Source organism: Ostrinia nubilalis, chromosome 17, assembly GCF_963855985.1.
Source record: "Ostrinia nubilalis chromosome 17, ilOstNubi1.1, whole genome shotgun sequence".
NCBI classification, from domain to species: domain Eukaryota; kingdom Metazoa; phylum Arthropoda; class Insecta; order Lepidoptera; family Crambidae; genus Ostrinia; species Ostrinia nubilalis.
Window position 1 is genome coordinate 10893059 of NC_087104.1, and position 25283 is coordinate 10918341.

Below are 25283 nucleotides of genomic sequence, written 5' to 3' on the forward strand. Positions count from 1 at the left end.
TACCTATACCGTAACTAAGAGACAATTTCTGTCTATATTCATTTGGAGGGCGCCACTTCTAACTTAGAAGTTCTAAGCAAATCTGTCAATCTAGCTGAGGAGATGTACATATAGTTCACGTTACGCTGTCATTGCTGTCTTTATCTTTGATTTTATTCATTAACTAGCGGCCGCCCGCGACTTCGTACGCGTGGACCCCGTTTTACCCTTTTCTCGCTGTAAAAACCATCCTTGGACTTCAACAAACATTTTAAAAAAAGAATTGGTAAAATTGGTCCAGGCGTTGTTGAGTTATGCGCTTACCAACACATTTTGCGATTCATTTTTATATTATAGACTACGTGCGGCGTTACTGACGCACTATTAGCGTGCGAGAGATAGATAGAAAATTCATCGTTCGACAAGAGTGAAAAGGATGACTTACAAAACTAAACGATTCACAAACGTTCCATTCTGCCGCGACGTCCCACCCAATGTTCGGGGATTCCCCGATACATCGAGAATCACGCATTCAGATAGCCGCAGTGTTGCCAGAAGGTTACTTTTGTAACCTTTTAGGTTACTTTTGAACTGCATTGGTTACTTTTAGGTTACACTAATGAAAAGGTTACTTTTAGGTGATTTTTCAGAAATTGTAGAATTAACTTTTACAGGTTATTCAATAAAAAATATTAATAGTGACAATTTAAAAATTATGTCATAAACTGCATTTAAACATGAATTTGATTTATTATTTGTTATAAAAAATGAGTTTTAGCCAATGTTTTTCGATAGTGAAACGCAAATCCATGAAACGTTTTTATACGACCGGTCACTTTATTCAAAAAGGTTACATTTTTTTGCACATTTGTCCACTTTATTGTCCAGAGACTGGTTAGAGCATTTTTCATCAGTTTTGAAAGCTCGCACCGGGCGCATAAAAGGCTAGTTACGGCACTGGATCAGCGTCACTCAGGAACGTTCCCTTCAATTACATACATATTGATCAGTCCGAGCCTTAAGCTTCATATACTCGTAAGTAATCTATTTTGTGTACACGTGAGTGACAAGTGACTTCAGCCAAAGAATCTAAACTGGCGCAGTGACCCAAAGTGAGTCTTGGCCTCCGACAATTTATAAGTCTCCATTTCGGTCTGTTCTGCGTCACCTCTCGCCAGTTATCAGTAACTTTAGCTTATTAAAAGTAATCTATTTTCTGCAAATAAGCTTTAAAAAGCGCTCTTATACGTCCTAGGCTAATCATAACCCTACCACTGCTGCACTGCTTCGGGACAATAAAGTGGGCGGTACTGATGAGAGACGCGAAAGTTATTCTTTTCAACATTGTCTGTTCCTTTCAAGATCGGAGGGAAAGATTTTGAGATGCAATGGTAGCTGTCATTAGGATAAGTATAATCTGGAGTTTCAGATATTATTTTAAAAACGTCTGCGACGTACTCAATATCTTTAAATCTAACTGAACTGCAAAAAAAACCTACAAATTATAAGAAAAAAAGCGCTACTCACTTCAAATACTTACTTCAATCTTCTGCACCAAACCAGGCGCGCAGGTATGCACAAAATAGTCCCTGAACTTCTTTAACTTATCCGCTTGTTCGGGCGTCAAGAACGGTAGGAATTCCTTGAAGGTGTCCACTAACTCCACGTCGCACAACGATTCGAGGTTCCGTGCTAATACCACTGGGTCGTCGTGGTCTACGTCGAATTTTGTGAACAGACTATTTATCCTTTTTTTCGTTTGTGCGTGTTTTGCCAGTATCGCTGACCGAAGTAATAGTGTTAATTGGAATGAATTCACGAGTTCTGAAAGAAAGTTTTGTGGATATTAGATTAATTATCATTTTTTGGTCAATATTACCAGGCCTGGCTCACTTCGCGCGGTACATCCGATAATTACCTACAGCGAAGCGCCCCGCCGGCGGGTATTATATCAGTCGAGTGTCACGCGCGCGCCCGTCAGGACGCTGGCGTGCGTTGTAGTAGGTACCTAATTCTATGATCGAAGTATTATTTAAAAATGGACATAAAGAGAAAGAAATATTGTGCGGCGTTCGGGTGTTTAAATTCGAAAAGAAATCTACCGGATTTATCTTTTTTTTCACTTCCCAAAGATGCTGAAAGGTATGTTTGCCATGTAGGTAATCAATAATTCTTAGGATAGTATTAGGAACCTAACCTACCATGACTACTGCTCAGAATGCGTTCGTTCGTTTCGTTCGTTCGTTTCATGACGTCCACTGCTGGACAAAGGCCTTTCCCAAGGTTTTCCATAATGAATGCGTACTTACCTACATACGTACCTCATTACATATAAGTAGATTAATTATTTTTTCACTAGACAGCAACCCTAACAGCGTAAGAAGAGTTCAGAGGCACGCGATAGAAAGAGACAAAACTTGTAGGTGAATAAAATTGTAGGTACGTAGTGCTGTGCGAGCTGAATTCCACTGTATCGCGTCGTAGCAAGACTCGCATTTATTTAAATCGTCTTGCGGAGAAATCCTTCTGTACCTGTACTATTACTTATTCTGTGATATTACTGATGGCAACATTGTCAGTCAGAGAGAGAGAGAGACAGATTTAGTATGAAAGATGTAAGAAAATAAAAAATGGTGCATGTGCATGGAATAAAAAGATAAAGCATATAACAATTCTAAAGATTCTCGGAACACAAGAAATTTACGATTCATTCAAAATCAAAAATATTTTATTCTGTTTTAGCCAATATTTTTGCACTTATGAACGTCAAAAATAATAATGTGCTTAAGGGACACTTTGTATTGGATGCTCACCTAAATCTTCTGCGACATTGCTGCTATCTAAATGATTTTCGTCCGTCTGTCGTTCTGATTTACCTGTCCCTTTCAAACGCTCAAGCCTTTGGTTAATATCTTTGTAAATACAATCAGATTGCCTTTTAAACTTATTGACTAGTAACTTTAACCTATTCGTTATCCTTGGATAACTTCTATTCGTACAATGGCACATTTCTTTCCTTTCATTTTTATTCCTAAAGTAGTCTGTGATTCTCTTTTGCTTTGGCTTGAAAAACCTCCTCATTATGATGCAGCATTTGCAATGATTTGGGTCTTCTTTCTGTGACTTTTCTATATTTGAACTATTTTCCGTGAGGACCTTTTTATTTTCGACTGCACTACTAATGGGCGTTACGTTACAATCCACTGTGTTGGTTTGGAGACAGCGAACTTGTGGAGTTTCGTTTGAGTTAATTTTCAATGGTTCTATCGTCATCAATTTCATCCCAGTGTTACATCCATTTTGTTTCAAAGGCTGAATCACAATATTCGGTGTCGAATCTTCGGTTACCGTGTCGAGAGGAACCAAATTGATTCCTTTGCTAGTTTCGACTAGTTTGAAAAGGCTCGAAGCGTTGTGTGCGCCATCAATGGAGTCATTTATGGGTGTCATGGGTAAAGTGTTGATTTTGATGTCGAATTTGTCTTTGAATTCAGGCTTCGCGTCTGTGCTAATGACCTGCTCGGTGTAGTTGATTGGTAGAGCTGTTTTGGAAGGCACGACAGGGATGACGCCATTTCGATTTTCGAAGTCGATGTCGACTCCTTTGGGCGCTGTGCCCGAGGCGTGGGCTCGGCGGCGGAGGAAAAGCTGGAAAATGGAACGATTCGTGACGTTAGGGTTGTTTTATTGCAACAGCCAATAGGGATGTTCCCAGGGTAAAAAAGCAAGAGTTTAAATTAGTCCGTCAGTTAACTTATCAAAAAATACTAAACACGTATTTTTCACTTTTCCAAAATAATGAAAATTTAAAGATATAGCACGCTAAAGTTCTGAAGAAGAGGCCCGTGACGTCGAGTGCTTAAAAGTGTAGCACTTTGTGACGTCACGCGGAACTTCAACGCATCATAACTTTGTAATTACTTGTTTGATTGACAAATAAAAAAATACGTGTCCAAAATGTTTTGATAATATTAGTTTTTTTTGGGTAACTAGCTATTAGTGTGCTCTTTTAAACGATTGTACAGCCAACAGCACATCCAGACTGTACATTTTGTTGCAAAATAATACCTATTACATCGAAATAAGATGCCAGTGTTTAGCTTCATGTGCTGTCGTCTGTACAAGGTTTTAATAATTACTACCATTTTAACTCATTGGATTTGTCTCATATTTGGGATACATACCAACATGTACAATTTTTAAGTAGAGTAGTTTTATTTTAAAAGGATGCCAACGATTTAAATTTTACTCTGTATACAACCCGCTCGAGTTAACTGCGCATCTCGCTGGAATGCGACTCTCCCTAACACCTCCCGAGTGAACATCGTTGTGACGTCATGGCTGCCAGGTAACTCGACCAGCTCATACTCAATGGAAACAGAAGGCAAGCCCGAGTGATCACGGGTGCGCTAACAGGACACTACACTACAAACCACATGCTCCACAAAATGGGCCTAACTACGGATGACAGCTGTCGAGCATGTGGAGAACATGCGGAGTCCATGAAACCCCTACTCTGCGAATGTGACGCGCTAGCCAGAACTAGAATGGGTCTCCTAGGGTCGGCTTATCCGACACCAGAAGAATATAGGTCCTTCTCACCCAAGCACTTGATCCACTATATGGATAGGATCTTTGCGGATGAGGGGGGATAAAGGTATAGGGAAGCACAAAAGATCCCAATGGGTCGACGTGCACTGCGCCCATGCGCGGCCCTAAAATAAGATAAGATAAGATAAGATAACTCGACCAGGTTGGTTCCTTGGAAGGTTCTCCACTTACCCTAAATCGCTTGCTGGTTTTGGCGAGGTACCGGAGCCATCTCCTCGGCATTTCGTACTCGGGCTGTTGGTACAACGTCAATGAAGGGTCGAATGCCAGTAGCCGATGCTTCACTGGGGTCACCTGCTGCGTTCTGAAGAATACCTGACATAATATTTAGAATAGTTTTATTGTTACAATGCCTTTAAGAGCTATGTTACGGGTGTATAAATATTTTTAGTTTAGATAATTATAATGTACCAACTTTAAGTAATACATGACGTACTTAAGATGTCTTAGAAACTTCCTAAAGGACGGCCACTACCAAATGTAAACAAACCCAAAGTCATTGTCATTTGGAATAGTAGGGGTGGGTTGCACCACCTATCTTTAACGGTAACTATGACGATAACCGGTGCTTTTTGTATGGAATTTGACAGATTTTTGACGTTTGTCAAAGTTAAAGTAAGATGGTGCAACCCAGCCTAAGGGTTTGACTTTGACATATTTTGGCGGGAGAACGAGACATTACGATAAATACACAAGATGGGAAGAGACAGAATAGATTGTCAATTCGAAAGTCGAATCGACCTTTTGTATCGCTTCTCGTTGGCCGTACTTTAGTCATAGAACGTAGGTATTGTTTTTTTGACCATATCATGTTTCCGCGATGTATAATTCCTGGTCATCTTACTCACTTGTATAGGGTTGTCCCTTTCAGAAGTCCTGCGCACCTGCTGTAGATGATTGTGCAACAGCTATGAAGAAAAAAAACAGAAATTATGGATAAATCCTAATAAAAGAAATAATCCGTTTATTATAGAAAATAAAAAAAATATGTATTTCTGCCCGGATTTTACCAAGGCGGAGCGAAGCGGAGAAATGTTTTGAATAATGACATCTTATTGGAACATTTCTCCGCTCCGCTCCGCTTTGGTGGAAACCGGGCCTAATTCTGAATCCATTGCATCTGGGCAATACAAATCACTGTGACGACATTATGGGGGATTTGTATGACACTACAATAAATTGACTTTCTTTTTATGAGTCAAGCAATCATCTCAATAAACGTCACTATTTTTAAGCCCAATTTACATTTTCATTATAAAGGAACTAAAAATCTAGACTTACATTTACCTTTAATTATGGAAATGTCACACACAAAACAGTATCCAACTGGGATGTAACCTTTTATTAATAAGGGGGTTAATGTTTTTCAGATCAGAATGATGTGTCTCAGAGTTCTGAATTTCCTATACTTTGAATCAGGTTGCGTTTGTGTAAACAGTGTCTATGTTACGGTAAAAGCTAGCATTAATATATGATATCAAAAAGTTCAAAGGTTAAGGTTAAATTATTAAATAATCACTGATAAATGTGATTAATTTATCACTTTTACCTCGATTGTCGGTAATTATTCATATTAACCGGCGCTTATTCATAATTTTCAATTTATCACATTTACCGTAACAAAGGGGTTTTCAAACGTACCGAGCCGGACAGCCAAGGCATCATGTGTTTGACGACGAGGTCGACGACGTATATGAGTCCCCAGCGGGCCTTGCGTCCGCACGGCCGCGGCGGCCGCTTGTATATCTCGGGATTGGCCTCCACGTAGTTCCAGAACTGCTCCAAGCCTAGGGCGATGTATCTGAAATAATGATTAATAGACAGTTTGACACCATACCCCAATAATTCGAAACCACAACTGTTTTAAAAAGACTCTTCATTCTGGTCTTAAAAACCTAATTTATTTTAAATTACCTGTAAATTTCGATTTTTGTTCGAATTGTAATTGAAAAAAGTAGTTTAATTGGGTTGACAAAATAGTGACGTCACTTGCTTGTAGTGCCATACAAAATCTATGGGAGAGTTTCGTTTTGACAGTTTTAAAAAGTACGTCAATTGACTGTGGTGTCAACATGTCTATTGGCATTAATTGCTATCAGAAGACACGTTACTCATTCTGCGCATTAAATGAGCATTGTATTTTACAAGCTTTATATTGACTTCACTTGTTAGTATGTGTGGGACAAATCTTGCAACTGAATTTAAGACCACTTCTCCTCAACCGATTGAGCTGAAATTTTGTATACTTATGTAACTACGATGACAATGCAATATTATGGTACCATTGAGCTGGTCTGATGATGGAGTCAGGAGGTGGCCATAGGAACTCCTAAACGAAACGGCGGAAACTTATCGAGTTTGAGTTCGTTGGATTCGACTTCCCGAGCACTTTTAAGCTAAATGATGACCAGGCCCAGATATTGAGATAGTTACAACTAAAAAGTGTAAAATAAAATTATAATAAAAAAAAACTTTTTTAAGAACAAGCTTTATCCTGAAATGCAGTTGTACTAAAACGAAAAAAATAATTGTATGCTAGGTTCAAAGAATTTCGAAAGCTTGTAGCGCAAACAGAAAAAGAGAGAAATAAATTCCATGCGCGATACAAGCTTTCGAAATTCTTTGAACCTAGCATACAATTATTTTTTTCGTTTTAGTACAACTGCATTTCAGGATAAAGCTTGTTCTTAAAAAAGTTTTTTTTTATTATAATTTTTTTCTTCCATACAGTGACACTAAGACCCGGTTTCCACCAAGGCAGAGCGGAGCGGAGAAGTGTTTTGAATAACCAATAAGATTTCATTATTTCCATTTGTCTTCACCCTAAATCCTTAGATCACATAGGCCTATGAATAAAAGAGGCATTTTTTTCGATTTTACAACGAGTTTTGTCGTCTATAATCATCGAAATTTTTTTATCATCCTAGCTAGCAGTTGTCACTTTCTTGGTTAAAGCACAGAATAATAATAAGTACTACGTACAGAAGTTTTTCTTCGCGAAGGTATTCAAAAAAATGTATGCTCAATGTCATCAACAATATGGTGTAATTTAGCTTGTCTTAAGAGTCGAGCACCGTTTTGTTGACATACGTCAGTGATCGGTACTGTCTTGATGCCATAGGGCTGACTGCTACAAGAAGCTACTGTGTCGCCATCTAGCGCACCACACTTGCATTCACTGCTCTTCGCGGCAACGCGCAGCTACATGCGGCCGCCAGTTATATAGTGTAAGAGCTAGCACCCAAATATTTTATAACACGCATAACTGTGACAATTTATTTCACGTGGGCGAAGCCAAAAAGCTAGTAAAAAATAAAAATTCAATTCAGTAGGTATTTCAAACCAAATGTTATTACATAAACAAACATTATACTAATTTCATTATGGGCCCTTAGTATGTGAAAACTGCAATTGACGATATTTCGCACTGTTTTCAATATTATGTATTACAGAACGTATGTGTGATGGGATGATATTTTCGAAAACACGATTAGAAAAAATTTTTCTCGAAAAAAAACATTTACCTCTGGATTTTTTTATAAAAGTTTAATATGACCGTGTTTTACAATAAAATTCCTATAAAATCACAAAGGTATCATGTTTGCCTCTTTGATTTCCTGGCTGTTTTAGATTTCAAAAACCTAAATATATTAATTTATTAACTTTCTGATAAAAATGTGAATGGCTCTTACGATGTCCCCCCCTTAAGGGGGTGCAGCGCCGACGAAAAATTACGATTTGCTAGCCGAGATAGCGGTGGCGCAACGAACTAACACGATCGCACACAAACTGCTTTACAGAGTAGAGACAAAAGAGACTCAACACAGAGTAAAACACGTATTTCACTAATTTTGCTAAACAAAAAGTGAGTTTATAATATACGGGGTGTTTGGCGGAAGGTTAGACAAACTTCGTAGGTGTATAGGTAAGGTCATTTTAAGAATACGAGTTCGCCCATTTGACCCTAAGTGGGCTACTTTTTTTTAAATTGATGTTTTTATTTTTGTTTAATTTATTTCTAAATTTGACCTAAAAACTGCTTAAATTTTTTTTCTCGCGTGTTTTCAACCGCTTTTATTATTTTATATTGATATCGAATATGTCTTTAGTCAAATAAAATACATTCAGATCCAGATAATGATTGGATAGCTAGTTACGAACCGCCAAAATTTAACAAAAGTACAATCCACGATAAAAAAAATCTACTTGGAATTCGATTTAAAAAAAATTAAAGGTGATAGTGGATTGCCAATGATTTTAAAAACATTTCTAGCTTTTCTTTTTTCCAATGATATATCACATTAGTAATTAGATATTGAAATTCGTCAAAAATTCAAAGTTTATGGAAGAAAATGGAATAATAATACAAAAATTATCCCTACCTAACTACCCTGAGATGGGCGTTTTTTTACAATGAGGCGATTGAGCGAAACAAGGGCTCTAAAGTGTTTGCAAGAGATCTGTCTGTTGGCCAAAGTCAACTGACAAAGCTGAAGACGGAGTATGGCCATTTCGTCGGGGCCGGAGGTATTGGAAGAGGTTGAGAAGTTCTACGGAAAATTATACACGAGTGTACGCACACATGCCACAAAATTTAATCTAGCCGAACACCCAAGAGCTAGATTGACCCGGCACTATACCGAAGATATCCCGGACGTCAGTCTGTACGAGATTAGAATGGCTCTCAAACAGCTGAAGAACAACAAGGCACCGGGTGATGATGGAATCACGTCTGAGCTTTTGAAGGCAGGCGGAACGCCGGTACTAAGGGCTCTTCAGAAGCTGTTCAATTCCGTCATCCTCGAAGGAAAAACACCTACGACATGGCACAGAAGTGTGGTGATACTCTTCTTCAAAAAAGGCGACAAAACCTTGTTGAGGAATTATAGACCCATCTCACTTCTGAGCCATGTCTACAAGTCGTGGCTCGACGACTTCCAGCCTCCCGAAAAAGCCGGTTTCCGAAAAGGCTTTAGTACCATAGACCACATACATATACTAAGGCAGATTATACAGAAAACCGAGGAGTATAATCAACCACTTTGCCTGGCGTTTGTGGATTATGAGAAAGCCTTCGATTCGGTCGAGACCTGGGCAGTGCTACAGTCTCTCCAAAGGTACCAAATTGACTATCGATATATCGAAGTGTTGAAAAGTTTATACAAAAACGCCACAATGTCGGTCCGCCTCCAGGATCGGGACTCGAAACCTATCCAGTTGCAGCTAGGGGTAAGACAGGGAGACGTCATATCTCCAAAACTGTTTACCACCGCCCTGGAAGATGTCTTCAAGCTTCTAGGCTGGAGCGGATTTGGCGTAAATATCAACGGCGAGTACATCACCCACCTTCGATTCGCGGACGATATCGAAGTCATGGCTGAGATCTTGGAAGATCTAGGCACAATGCAAGATAGTCTCAGTAGAGCCTCTCAAAAAGTGGGCCTCAGAATGAACATGGACAAGACAAAAATCATGTCTAATGCCCGTGTTGCACCCACTCCTCTGAAGGTTGGAGACTCTACACTCGAAGTTGTTGACAATTATGTATACCTGGGACAAACAGTCCAGTTAGGTAGGTCCAACTTCAATCCAACTCGGATAGGCAGCGTTCGGGAAGCTTCGCCATATACTCACGTCCGAAATACCGCAGTGTCTCAAGTCAAAAGTCCTTGACCAATGTGTGTTGCCAGTGATGGTATACGGATCTGAGACGTGGTCGCTTACTGTGGGCCTCCTAAGAAGGCTCAAGGTCACCTAAAGGGCGATGGAGCGGGCTATGCTCGGAGTTTCCCTGCGTGATCGAATCAGAAATGAGGAGATCCGCAGGAGAACCAAAGTAACCGACATAGCTCCCAGAATTGCTAAAATCAAGTGGCAGTGGGCGGGGCACATAGCTCGTAGAGACGATGGCCGTTGGGGCAGGAAAGTTCTCGAGTGGCGACCACGGGCTGGAAGACGTAGCGTGGGCAGGCCTCCTACTAGGTGGACCGACGATTTAGTAAAGGTCGCGGGAAGAGTCTGGATGCGTGCGGGCAGCGCAGGACCGTTCATTATGGAAATCCTTGGGGAAGGCCTTTGTCCAGCAGTGGACGTCTTTCGGCTGAAACGAACGAACGAACGGCAAAGAAAGGTTGCAAGGGTTTTCTAGCCTAACTAAAATAAGTAAAATATTTTTTCGTTACAATCGAAGTCATAACAAAAGAGAGACTATTTGCACGCTCTGCTGTCTACACTACTCTGTAAAGGATTGACAAACACACATTTGACACTTGACAGCTACGATAAAGCAAAACGCCTGTTGATTTCTTCACGGCAAAGTTTTTTTGGGAAAATCAAAAATTCTCAATATTAATGTATTAATACCAAAAACGAAAAAGGGGGCGACCTTCAAAATATTAATTTGAACATTTCCATATAAGAATTATTGCTTCATACGTTAAATTAACAAAGTTCTCGAAGAAATAAATTTTCCATAATATGTCTCCATTTTAAATGTTGTTTATCAATTTTTTACGTATTTATTTAAAATTTCGAAAAGGCGGCGACCTAGAGCAAGGATTGGGCTACCCTAGACAAGTTCCTTTGATGTATTTAAGTCACTAATCGCAGAGCACACGTGATTTAAAAATATGTCAATTTTAAGGATTCTGTGCAGGACCCCCTTAAATCAAAATGTCTTTATTTGGTCTATATGCCCATCATCACTACGCTACGTAATAATTATAAAAAAAAGTCGCTTTCCTGTCTGTCTGTCCCTATGTATGCTTAGATCTTTAAAACTATGCAACAGATTTTGATACGGTATTTAGGGTTCCGTAGCCAAATGGCAAAAACGGAACCCTTATAGATTCGTCATATAGTCTATCTGAACATAGAACGTTTTTGTGCACTTTTTAAAATGAGTTAACCAAGTATATGGCTATTAGACTTGCACACGTCCGTCCGTTTTTTGTAGCATTAATATAATTAAGTAACATTTATTTTTTGCATTCGGCTCTTGGTCTAACCCAAACGAAACACGAACAACTAATGAACTAACAATGAACAAAGTTGATAAATTAGTAATATGTAAATAATGAATTTGTTTTACGAGCTGTCCCGGCGTACCCGCAAATTAATATAAAGTTGTTTAAGTGATTTATAAAATCGCAATATTAATTTTTGAAAGTAGGGTCATTGTGCTGGTTTTCTATCTAACTTCGGTTTTCGTCCATTTCACTGAGCTGCCATAAACACATGCGTAAAATTTGAATACAAAGTATTGTATTCACAGAAGGCAGTAGCCATCCCGCGCTAGTTTTGTTGCAATCTATAATGCCTAAGCAACAGTTCTACCTAAATGAAAATGTAATTTAAAAAGTAAATAATAAAAAACGTGCTGACAGGAAAAGTTTTTGGCACGTATGTCTAATTGATAGCATTATAAACACAATTTTAAGTGTTTATTAAACTTCTTCATACAAAATTAAATCTTAGATGACTAAGGGTCATTTTTTTAAAGCAAAGCTCAGGTCATATAGCAGGCAAATCAACTCGGAAAGGGATCAACAACGTATCGCCTTTTGTGGCATGGAGGTAATAGTGGAGAGGAAATATAGATCTATACAAAAATTCGACAAATTAATGACAAACAGCTGTTTATCTCTTTCTAACTTACCCCTGGTGATGTATAAAAAAAAGAAATAGATAATGTTTGGTCAGTACTCATTCTGGCAACATTTTCATGTGACGTCACTAACTACCTGACTTGTGCCGAGTAGGTACCTACATACAAGATTTAAGAAAACAACATATTTATAGGCAATCAGCTGACAACTACACGCACACACACACACACACAAATACCTGTCAGCTGATTGCCTATATTGCGGCCATGTTGTTTTCTTAAATCGTGTATGTATTTATAATGCGTGTAAATGTGTGCGTAATGTACCGAGTACGTTTATTTTAAAGTTACGCCAAGTCCATGAGACATTGATATACGTCAGTGTTTTGCGAGCTGTCATTGCCCTTCGCGCACTGTCATCGGCGAGGCAAGGCGTTTACGTTACGGTGCGGATTGTGTGTGCGTTGCAGTATGGACTTTAGTTGACTGCCTTTATGAGCACTCGAACGACATAAAATAATATGATACATTTATGTAAGGGTATTTTAAGATCACAAAGTTGGCAACTCCGATAGTTGGACGAAAACCAGCGCAAAGACCCTATCCTGTTTGACACCTATAATAATTGACAATAGCTGGCTCGGCGAACTTCGGCAAACTAATGTGTGACGTGAAGTGCCAAATCGCGGAAAATGTCGGAAGAAATACATGAATTTGCATGAATTATCATGAATAACAATAACCACTTATTTACCTCTCAGTGTCTTCAGGCAACTTAAAAAAAGTACATTGTGTGTTTTTATTATTATTTAGGCAGTTAAATACTGCACAGTATTTTTTACACAGTATTTTTTTATTTTTTTCCATAATACAAGAGTACGCGTGCGTGTGTCAATGCTCGCTCGTATCTCGTATGTGACGCCTTGTCGAATCGCCTCCTGTAGGTGGGCTATCGTGCGTGTTTTGTTTTCGATGTGAACTCGCGGAGATGAACAGGCCTGGTTAAAGTTGACACGTTTAGTCATTTTTGCCTTTTGTTCTCTGATTTAAATTACGAAGAACTACAGCTATCAGGTATCAGAAAAAAATAGTTGGAGGGAGTTTACTAAAATAGTCCATCCTATTTTAGTAAACTCCCTCCAACTATTTATTCCAGTATCTAGGAGATAGACAACAGGTAGCAGGAAGGCGCTGGATGCAAGCCGCTGCCAGTCGGCCAATCCGGAAATCATTGCGGGAAGCCTATGTTCAGCAGTGGACGTTCTATGGCTAAAGTGATGATGATGACTCTTAGTAGGATATTTGAACCTTCCTATATTATTCTGATTAAATTCGTTGCGGGTTCCAAGAGATCCCCCGGGACTAGTCAATCTTCGCTGGCTGTAGATACTGGTTATACAGGAGTTGCAGTGTGGTGGGATATGTCCCGTTTTCTCTTAGGAGGGTACTCACGAGTCCTCGCTAGGCATGTATATGCAGCGGCGGTTGTGGTGGGGCCGGTAGGGCATGGGCGGCAGCAGGTGAGGGTAGACGAACACGCAGCTGTTGGCCACTACCCGCATGAGAGTCTCGTGGAAATCCCCGATGTATGGGTTATTGTTCGCGTGCCGGCGGCGACTGTAGATAGAAAAAATTAAAAACTGTGGAAACAATTATTAAGGTTAAGCTAAGGAAACAAAATTATATTTTTAACCGACTTCAAAAAGGAAGAGGTTCTCAATTCGGTTGGTTTATTACGCTATGAAAACAAAATAATCATTAGCAATATCAAGTTTGCTTCATTAAATTAGATGAAATATAAAGAGTTACCATCTCTCTGATTCTTTCTGGATGAATCTGAAAGAAAGGAAAACAAAACATTTGTATCGGAAGATATTTTTAACCATTTAAAAGTGCACAAAACTATATGTTTTTATTTTGTATAAATGTTTCACATTCCTTTGTTGAAATTATGACGTAACTAAATAGGCACAAACTATGAATGCTTCCAAAATCAATCAAAATAAAAAACGTGACAACACATTTTGACACGTGTTTCTGACTGAAAATAGCCAATCTGAAAAGCAAGTTACTATTTTTCGTTGTCTTTGTACTCTTAACGCAAGGCAATAAAGTACAAAACAACGTGGTTACTATATTACCATTGACAGATTTGTGGGATAGAATAAAGTGTGACTTACTCAACCAGCTCAGTGTTTTCCGGAGTGTTCTCGGATACGGTTTCCGCCCAAGATTCGACCAGTTCCATGGCGGGCCGCAGGTTGCATACATTCACCACCGACTTGGGATTCGCGGTTGCCATCTTTGAGAGAGTTTCCTGGGACAGAGGTCAGGTTACAACACTTGTAAACGTCGTGACTAAACGTAATAAGTAAAAATAAAGAAAAGAGGTTACGAAAATCGTTGATGGTTTGACAAAGGAAAAGGAATAAATATCATTGACACACTGTACTATCGGCAACAGTGTTAACTATGTCAAATGTCATGCCATCTCGTTCTATCGCAAAGAACCACCATTTGATGTTAGCGAGAGCAAAAACGGAAATGAATAGTTAACACTGTGTGGTAAGACTTGTCCAATGCGTATCGGACAAGGATATAGGTATACTTTAAGCCTTAATCAGGAAGTCGTTAAATAGAATAGATTTGAACTTTATTAAAGAAACGGTTAAGGAATGAAAATATTTTTATCCATAGCCTACTGGGCTAGGATGTGCACCATGATAAAATCTTATCTACGATTATAGACGACAAATGTATGGGCTTATCGTGCAAAATCGACAAAATGCCTCGCTTAATTAGTTATATTTAGTTTATAATGCCGCGCGTTCTAGGTTTATTGGCCAGTGGTTTAAAAAACACTTACCAAATACTCCTTGTAACTTGGCCCGTAAGACCAGTGTATGGGGTGCACGTAAAGTTGCAAGAAGTTGGAAGCTGCTAACTGGATGTGCATTCTGAGCTGCTGTTGGAGGATCAGGACTTGCTCGGGCAGTATCTGAAACAATAGGATATTACTAAGCATTCCCCATGAGGGCTATCGATTTTTTACTAAACAGTTGGCACCACTGGCGATTGACAGAACTTACTCTACCGTGGCGCCCATCCGGGTTAGTGCAAATGAGATAGTCCTCCGGGGAAGTGATGACTTGCTAGAGGTAGTAAAAGTCGTTGTGCAGAAGTTGGATATCTACATCCTTAGCGCCGAATGATGTGTGAGTAAAACAAACAAATGGCTCGAATCAATACAAATAAATATCTTAACTGTTCAATATCATCACATCACATGTTGTTTCTTTGCCCTACCAGGGTTTCGAGACAAACATTAAGGAGAGGGCAGCTGTCCCCCCTGGAAATTGTAGTGGCTTATCAGCTACCTAATATTCCGTTCTGAAGTGTCTAAGATCGTCTTATCATTCCCCCTCCTAGTCCAGACTGCCCCCTTTCTGGTCCAAAATCTGGGTACGCCCATGTATGCTCACAACTTTCGACAGCTGTTTGGAAGAACTTACTTAGGCTGTAGTCTCCTATAAACGCCATAGGCTGCGTTACAATGCTTACTATAGAAGTTTACTGTTGTGGTATCTTTCAGACGTTGACGTCAGCGTGCGGATGCCGTAGGCAACGTTCAGAGAAAGACACGGGTTTTAACGCGACGTTTATGAAAGAGTTACATTATGTACTCACGGCTTGACGTTTCGGCTGTTATGCTGTAGCCGTGGTCACAAGCAGACTGGCGGCTCGCACCGTTTACTGCGTAATAGCGTTTAAAAGGAGGACGTAGCCTTATCTTATAGTATGTTCGCACGAGATGCTTCAGCTAGCCTCACAGTGCTCTGGTAGGTTAAACTGCCTTTAGGCCAGATTACCCCTTCTCAGGGCAGACTGCCCCTTTTTAGGTCAGACTGCCCCTTTTTAGGCCAGACAGCCCCCACAGGCCCAAGCACAGTGTCACTCCATTTAACGGCTGTCTAGAACTCACTCACTACATTTATAAGCTAGTGTTTTTATGGCATGTTTCACAGCTAGACTCACGGTGTTTGTGTCGTTGACCTCGACCTGCATGCGGTGCACCGCGGGCGGCGCCTGCAGCCCCCGGACGGAGGGCGGCGGCGCCACGTCCGAGATGTCCTGCGGCGGACGCTGCTCCTCCATGCAGAGGCTCACCACTTTTAGGCCCCTTCTTAGGCCAGTCTGCCCCTCATTAGGTCAGATTGCCCCTTATAGGGCCTGATTGCCCCTTCTTAGGCCAGACTGCCTCTACTGGCCCAAGCACAAAACTGTCTAGAATTCACTCACTACATAATTATAAGCTAGAGTTTCCATCTTCTTCTTCTTCCTCGGTCCCACACTGATGTGGATCGCGACCACAGATAGTGTTCCTCCACAGACTGCCGTCACAAGCTGTGTGGACCGCACGATGCAAACTTCCGCCCACCGTCTTCCTCACCGCGCCTGACCATCTCGTCGGTGCCCTGCGATGTGTTTCTATGGGACGCTTGACAGCTATAGTCTGGTCTGTGAGCACGTAGAATTTTATCGCACACTCACTGCGGGCGCCCGTCGCACAGTAGCGACAGCAATATAATTACGCGCGAGCGATAAGTATGGGTAGCTTGGGGTCATTGGACAAAATTCTACGTGCTCACAGACCGGGCTTCAGACTCACCGTGTTCTGGTCGTTGACCTCGACCTGCATGCGGTGCACCGCGGGCGGCGCCTGCAGCCCCCGGACGGAGGGCGGCGGCGCCACGTCCGAGATGTCCTGTGGCGGACGCTGCTCCTCCATGCATAGGCTCACCACTTATAGGGCCCTTCTTAGGCCAGTCTGCCTCTCCTTTATCAGACAGGAGAGGACAGCTGTCCCCCCTGGAAATTGTAAGCTAACCTAACTTTATGTTCCATTCTGAAATGTCTAAGATCGTCTCATTTGTCCCCCTCCTAGTCCAGACTGCCTCCCTTAGGACAGACTGCCCCCTTTCTGGTCCAAAAGCTGGGTATGCCCATGTATACTCACCACTTTCGACTGTTTGGAAGAACTTACTTAGGCTATGGTCTACTATAAACACCGTAGGCCACGTAGAGCGTTACTCCATAGGCTGCGTTACAATGCTTACTATAGAAGTGCACTATTGTGGTCTAAAGAGACCACAACAGTACTTCTACGTCTGAAAGCAGACGTTGACGTCGGCGTATGGACACTTTGGACGTCGGCGTATGGACACTTTGGACGTCGGCGTATGGACACTTTGGACGTTGGCGTATGAACACTTTGGACGTCGGCGTATGGACACTTTGGACGTCGGCGTATGGACACTTTGGACGTCGGCGTAAGGACACTTTGGACGTCGATAGGACCGTTTCACGCTGACGTCTTACTCTGCGTACTTATAGCGTATAGCGTTTAAAGGAGACCGTAGCCTTAGCTTATAGTATGTTCGTATGAGATGCCTCACAGTGACTCACCGTGTTTGTGTCGTTGACCTCGACCTGCATGCGGTGCACCGCGGGCGGCGCCTGCAGCCCCCGGACGGAGGGCGGCGGCGCCACGTCCGAGATGTCCTGCGGCGGACGCTGCTCTTCCATGCATAGGCTCACCACGTTCGGTGGCTGTCTGGTGGAAGAACATTAAATTATCATCATTAAATAACGAACGTCAGACCGGAGAGGCCGCGCAACAAGAGTTCAGGCGATCAACAAGAAAATATATACGACTAGCGGCCGCCCGCGACTTCGTACGCGTGGATCCCGTTTTACTACCTTGGGGGTGGAGTTTCGTAAAATCCTTTCTTAGCGGATGCTTACGTCATAACATCTACCTGCATGCCAAATTTCAGCCCGATCCGTCCAGTGGTTTGGGCTGTGCGTTGATAGATGACTATGTCAGTCAGTCTGTCACCTTTAAGATAAATATATTTAGATTCATAAGTCATTTTTGATTTTGATTGTTGCACTGACGTCTTAGGCCAGTTTTCCACCAAGGTTGAGCCGTGCGGAGCGAAGCAGAGAAATATTTTGAATAACCAGATTCCATTATTTACACATTTCCGCTCCGCTCCGCTTCGGTGGAAATGGATCGAGCGGAGAAAAATGGAGAAGTGTCGGGCGCACTTGTTTTTCTATAGAATTTGACAGCAGCCGCGGCGCAGTGCGAAGTAGAGCGGAGCGGTACAGTGTTTCATAAATAACAATAGACTGTTGACAGCTACGCACAGCTCACACATCCCTCGTGTCCGCAGCGCTCCGCTCTTTTCCGCTCCGCTTTGGTGGAAACCGAGCATTAGGTATTCCTACTGATTTGTGTGTTTTAATTAATATTTAATTTATAACGTCAGTGTGAATATGTGTTCGCCTCAACTTTCGTCGGCGAGTTACTTATCCGGCAAAGATGGGTTATTCGGTACATAGCCACGATAGCCGAACGGTGAAGGGGTCGGACTTGCGGACTCGTGATTCGGGGAACGCGGGTTCGGTCCCCGCCGCCGCTCGACTATTGTGGTGAGCTCACTCGTGATACAAGCATATTTAGCTTAGTACGAGGGGCCAACGAGAGTATTAGTAATTTGTGTAATAACGAATTACCAATATAATCTTTAAAAAAATTTAGCACTGCATGGGGATTTGTGCAAGAATAGTTGTTAAAAAAAGCCATGAATCCTTACAAGATATACATATTTTTTTTGTCGTTTTCAAATTGCCTTACTTGTTACCTAAATGCCTTTCCTAAAATAAATACAGTGGAGAAATCTTGAGTTAATTAAAAGTAATTTTCAGAAACAAATACCCACGTTAATTAATTATGTTCCAGTAAGTAAGATAATTGAAAACAACTTACTGTATGACAATACATATCGGCTGAGCCTGCACTTCGTCACCATTCTCTCGTACTACTGCCGTCTCGCTCTGATCCTCATACTCGTGGTAGGCGGCGTCGTCTATTTCCATCTTTCCTACCGACAACTTTGTGGAAGAGCTTTTTTTCTCGAACACTATTCTGTCCACCATTTTCACTGACGTTTCGTCGTCTGAAGCCGCTTCTTGCTTGCCATCCCATCGGTTTGAAGTCTGCAAAGAATGTTTTTACATGAAATCATACATGGACATGAGACTAATTTTGTCGAAAATGATCTTAAAAGGATGTGAAATAGGGATTACAGTATGTATGGGGAAAATTTCTTATTAATACTTTCGGTATGAAATAGTGCGCTTTGCCACAGTTCCGTCGTGTTAGTTCAATGAGGGCTATCGTTTTTATACTTAACACTTGGCACCCCTTGCGATTGACAGGACCTTACTCTACAGTGGTGCCATCTTGATGAGTGCAAATACGATAGTCCTCCTACCACTTTCGCGCTCACCAGTTGGTGCCACTGTCTTCGCTACTAGCAAGTGACAGGACCTTACTCTACAGTGGCGCTAACTGGTGAGCGCTAAAACGATAGCCCTCATTCAATTCATACAGTTGTTCACGGAGCTTCAGTGATACGTCCGTGATTGGCGGTCGATGACTGAACTTAGTGAATACGTTGACGGATCTAAGCGAACACGTTGTCGGAACTGAGTTTTCACGGATATACAATGTGTGACCTACCATAATCATCGATATAGTATAAATTATGTACTATACGCACTAGATTTCGCGATACTCGCTCTGTTCAACTGAAATGTACTGCAATCCGTACACTTTACTTTAACGTTTTGTAGTAGTAGTAGTAGTGCAAATTTTAATAGTTTGGTTAGACAGCAGAAATGTTTTAACTCTGCAGCGAACATTAATTTTAATTTTTTTAAAAATGGAGCAAGAATTTTGCTCACAATAGCTTTTCTATGCTTTATAACTCTATCAGGCCTAGGATGTGCGCCACGATAAGCGGTTATCACGCCATTTTATCGATTTTACCCATACATTTTGACGTCGGTAAGAGTATATCACGGCGCGCAGCTTAGCCCGGTTATGACCATAATAGATAAAGGAGAAACATACCCGAAAATCATCGACAACTCCACTTATATTAGCAAGCTCGTGATCCACCGACTCCTCCGGCATGATATTGAACAGCTCCGTGACCAGGTCGTTCAGTTCCTTCTTGGATATCTTGATGAGGCTTCCCTCCAGTTCGTCGTCTTCGTCCGCTGAAAATAAACAGAATAAATGCTTTATTGGATACAGAATAGAGGTGGTATTTCAATTCAAGGAGGAGGAGGAGTTTTTTTCCTATTTCGACACATTATTGATCGGAAGTAAGTTGGAACTTGGAGAAGAAAATTGAAGGGTTAAATATGTGTGAAAAAGGAGATGAAAGTAATCTCTGGAAATACTAAAGCGATTTTGGTAATTATTTCACGAGTAGAAAGCTACATTTTTTCTTCATGGCACTAAGGAAGGCCAAATCTTTTGTAAAAGTAAAATTCAGACGCGTAAGCCGCGAGCAAAAGATAGTATCTAATAAATAAAGTACATTTGAACGTTCACGTTCGTATTAATAAAGACTGTATGATAATTATATCGAATCCTGAAGGGTAAAAGCTAGTATTTCAAACTTACGAGCATCAGGATCGGCAGCGACATTGTATTCGGGGTCAGTCTCATCGTCGTCTTCGTTCTTCGACACCGAAGCTGGGTTGAGGCATTCGTTCAGAAACTCGTTCCACAGGTGATCGTCCACCACTGGCACTGGCAGGTCGTCGGGAGGCACGAAAGAGCTCTCGATGTGTTCGATTGGTGTCTCTGAGAGGCACAGTTTGGAGCGAGTGCGGAGAGCTATGGTCGCCTCTTCCTCTAGATTTAGCTTCCTGCGGGCTGCTACTGGCACATCCTAGACAAGGAATTCACTTATGTAGGCCTACAAAAACTGACCTTAGCAATGAGAATTTCTAAGAACAAATTCATATTGTAAATGAAATAAACGATAATAAACAATTTCATGATCAGCCCTATTCCTCCAGCTTGACACTATTTTTTCTTATAACGAATTATCTATCAAGGAAGCTGGGTTGAGACACTAGTTCCACAGGTGATCGTCCACCACTGGCACTGGCAGATCGTCGGGAGGCACGAACGAGCTCTCGATGTGTTCGATTGGTGTCTCTGAGAGGCAAAGTTTGGAGCGAGTGCGGAGAGCCTCTGCCTGCCTCTTCTTCAAGGTTTAGCTTCCTGCGGGCTGCTACTGGTACATCCTAGACAAGGAATTCACTTATGCAAGTCTACGAAAACTGACCCAAGCAATGAGAATAACAATGACAGCTTCATAATCTAACATCACACAGACAGACACAATACCCCCTAAAAAGAGATTCTAATGTACTATTTATCTAGATATGTTAAGTGATTTCCAAACTGGCTGATATGGTAGATAGATTCAACTACAAATATTGATAAACTAACCCGCGCCCGCGGCGGTTGCGTCCCGCAGCTTCTGTAGAATGCAGATACTTATGTAAAAACTAATGCACAACTCACGACGCGGTTTTCGCCCGCAGCGGGCGCGGTTGTAATCGGGTCCCGCTCGGCGGTTTTCGCCCGCGCGAAACCACGCGACCATTTTGTACCAGTGACTTAGCACGCGGAGCGATTTAAAATCGCGCCGTGAGTTCTTAGAATAACCGCGCAAATAACCGCTCCCGTGAGTTTTGAAATAAAACCGCAATTTCACAACCGCCGCGGGCGCGGGTGAAAGTCGCGCCGTGAGTTCTTAGCCTTAGCTTTCTGCGAGCTAACATTAGCACGTATCACTCATCTAGTTATAATGCCACTCTACCTATAGTACTCGACAGTGAGCAGATGACCACCTTTAAAATTAAAACTACACAGAACAGTTTTATATTGTAGAGTATGTAAGCGGCACTGTCGACGCGGCGTATTGTACTAAAGCCCGGTCTGTGAGCACGTAGAATTTTGTCCAATGACCCCAAGCTATCCCATCCTTATCGCTCGCGCGTAATTATGTTGCTGTCACGACTGTGCGACGGGCGGCCGCAGTGAGTGTGCGAGCGCGAGAGCAATATAATTACGCGCGAGCGATAAGGACGGGTAGCTTGGGGTCATTGGACAAAATTCTACGTGCTCGCAGACCAGACTATAGACGCGTACGCGTCGTAGACCAAGTGTACGAAGACGCGTACGCCACACTGCTGTGGTAGACTTACCGGTGGCACTTTGAAAGGTCCATCTTTAACGACTACAGGGCTGCTTTTGCTCTGACTCCTGGGAGTGGCCGGTGTGCGAGGCTGGGAGTCCAAGTCACTGCATGATTCCAGGCCTTGATCGTCGTCACTCTGTGACAAACAAATTCTTATTAAGACTAAGCTCAGACCACCGACTTTTAGTTGGCCGATAGTTGGGACCGATTTTATTTTGTATCAAGAATCGGCCGATAGGTACCAAACCAAAACGGTGTAATGTGCGCACATACTGAGTAACTGCCCGACTAAACTATCGGCCAACTAAAAATTGGCGGTCTGCGCTTAGGCTAAGATTAAGCTTAGATCACAGAAAATAAAGTAAAATAATAAAAAAAACTGAAACACATTTCAATAAGAGAGCTCACAGACAAGCGATATTATGTCGGCGACTGCTTGCGATAGTGATAGGCGACGGTCAGCGACTAGGCGGCTGTCGGCGACGTCGCCTATCGTTGTTGTTGATGTTGATACTTTCTGACTACATGTTAGTGACGCATCCCGACTCTCGAAGACGGGCGTCTTCGAGAGTCGGGATGCGTCGGCGACAGTCGACTAATTAAGACGCAAACAGTCACCGATATACTTTCGCTTGTCTGTGTCCGTTAAAGGACACAAAACATTAATATTATTTATTAACTAGGCTTCGTTCATTCGTGTCAGCCGAAAGACATTTACTGGCTGGACAAAGGCCTCCCCCAAGGTTTTCCACAAAGACCTACGCCGCCCGCATCCAGGCACCTCCCGCGACCTTCACCAGATCGTCGGTCCACCTAGTGGGAGGCCTGCTGCCCAAAATTTTTTTTTTAAATTTTTCTTCTGTGCTTCATCTGCAATCAGTCTTCCGACTATGAGCGGATGAGTTGTAGTGCCCTTTGCATGATAAGTGTCTTCTCCACTGAGAAGACTACTTCTTTATGTATTTCTACACTCTCCAGTGCAGACTCAGGATGTCATGCCTCTTGAGGCGTTTACTATAGCTTTTTTGGAGCAGTTCCGAGGCCAGCTCATTGGGGTGCAGGGCCAGCCGTTCTTGGTAGTTTTCTGCAGTGGATCGTATTTCCTCCAACACTGTGTTCATCTGCAGGGCCTCGTGGATTTCGGTGTTTGTGACTAACCATGGGGCACATGATATGGTACGCAGAATTATATTCTGAAGCCTCTGTATCATGGAGAGGTTTGAGTTGCACGCACTACCCCACAGCTGTATTCCGTACATCCAGATGGGTTTCAGTATGGATTTGTAGATTAGCAACTTGTTGTCTGTGGAGAGTTTACTGTTGCGTCCGAGAAGCCAGAGCAGCGACTTATATTTAATATTGAGTTCTTCTCTCTTTGCCTTAATGTGGTATTTCCATGTCAATCTGCGATCGAGGTGCATACCGAGATATTTTACTCGGTCGGTGTGAGGTAGAGTATTATCCCCAAGATAAACCGGTGGACAATCCCCTCTTTTGAGGGTGAATGTTATGTGCATGGATTTAGCTGCACTTGCCTTTATTTGCCATTTGTTTAGCCAGGTGTTGATTTCATTCAGTCCCCTCTGTAAGTCCCGTGATGCAGCCGTTTGATCTTTATTGCAGGCGATTATCGCAGTATCATCTGCGTATGTAGCTATGGTAACCCCCTCCACATCCGGTAGATCCGCAGTGAATAGCGTATACAGTACTGGACCTAGCACAGACCCTTGCGGGACACCTGCTTTGATGTCATGGAAGTCAGATGTTTCTCCCGATTCTTTAACCTGGAACAATCTCTCTGTTAGGTAGGAGTGAAGAACTTCATAGTAGCTGTGAGGGAGACTGTTTTTTATTTTGCTAAGCAGGCCCTTGTGCCACACTTTATCAAAGGCCTGTTGGATGTCCAAAAAGGCTGCAGAACAGTACTCTTTCCTTTCTAGAGCCCCTCTGATTTTATCTGTTACGCGGTGTACCTGCTCTATGGTTGAGTGCCGCTGTCTGAATCCAAATTGGTGATTGGGGATTACTTTGCGTTCATCCAGCAGGGGAAGAATTCTGTGGAGAATGATCTTCTCGCAGATCTTCGAAAGAATTGGCAGTAGGCTAATCGGTCTATATGAACCAACATCTGTGGGAGGTTTTCCAGCTTTGTGAATCAGTATTATTTGGGATATCTTCCACATGGCCGGAAAGTACTGGACCCTGAGTATACCATTGTACAGTGTGGTTAAAAATACAATGGCCTTTTTGGGAAGTTTCAGCAGTATTTCCTTTGTGATTAGATCATATCCGGGAGCTTTTTTAGATTTCAGGCTCCTAATCATTCTCATCACCTCTTTTACCGTCACAGGTGCTGGGGGCAATGACATCTGGTATGGCTGGTCCAAAACACTTCTGACGTCTTCATCTGAGTCAGGATCACTTGTGTCATTTTGAAGAAAGACTGTTGCTAGATGGTCCGCAAATAAATTTGCCTTTTCTTGTGCAGTTCTGGCCCACCCGCCATTTTTATTTCTCAAAGGTGGTTTAGCAGCCTGGGGTCGATCATATGACTTTGTGAACTTCCATAGTGAGTAGTTAGTAGCCGCGGTTGCTGTTAGAGACTCCAATTTGTTTGCAAGTGTTGTATTTCGCCATTCTTCCAAAACAACCCTCAACTCATGGATAGCTTTATTGAATGCTTGTCTGTCTTCTCTACATCTACTCTGGTGCCAGACGCGACGGAGTTTTCTTTTCTCATTTATTTTCTGTCTTATGTCCAGTAGAAGATTAGTAGTCTGTGGTTTAAGTTCCAGGGTTGGCGTTGATTTCCAGCAGGCTTCCTGGATAAGTGTCGTCAAGGTTTTGGTTGCTTCGTCGATGTCATCAGGGCATTTCAGAGCTACCTTTAGATTTAGGTTTCCCGAGATATGTTCCCGAAAGCATTCCCAATCGGTGTGTTTGTTAGT

At 42.0% G+C, this 25283-nt stretch overlaps 1 protein-coding gene across 1 annotated transcript in view; it reads right to left on the minus strand.

Moving 5' to 3' along the window:
• LOC135080068 (uncharacterized) overlaps positions 1–25283 on the minus strand; it is a 30889-nt gene that overhangs the window by 2762 nt on the left and 2844 nt on the right. The window contains exons 5-18 of the mRNA XM_063974744.1: positions 22343–22471; positions 20742–21012; positions 20181–20329; positions 19032–19261; positions 17663–17810; positions 15063–15194; positions 14377–14513; positions 14006–14032; positions 13649–13813; positions 6232–6391; positions 5439–5498; positions 4762–4905; positions 2793–3627; positions 1520–1803 (exon numbers count right to left, since the gene is read on the minus strand). Coding sequence (XP_063830814.1) covers positions 1520–1803; positions 2793–3627; positions 4762–4905; positions 5439–5498; positions 6232–6391; positions 13649–13813; positions 14006–14032; positions 14377–14513; positions 15063–15194; positions 17663–17810; positions 19032–19261; positions 20181–20329; positions 20742–21012; positions 22343–22471 — 2871 coding nt within the window. The remainder of the gene's footprint in view (positions 1–1519; positions 1804–2792; positions 3628–4761; positions 4906–5438; positions 5499–6231; positions 6392–13648; positions 13814–14005; positions 14033–14376; positions 14514–15062; positions 15195–17662; positions 17811–19031; positions 19262–20180; positions 20330–20741; positions 21013–22342; positions 22472–25283) is intronic.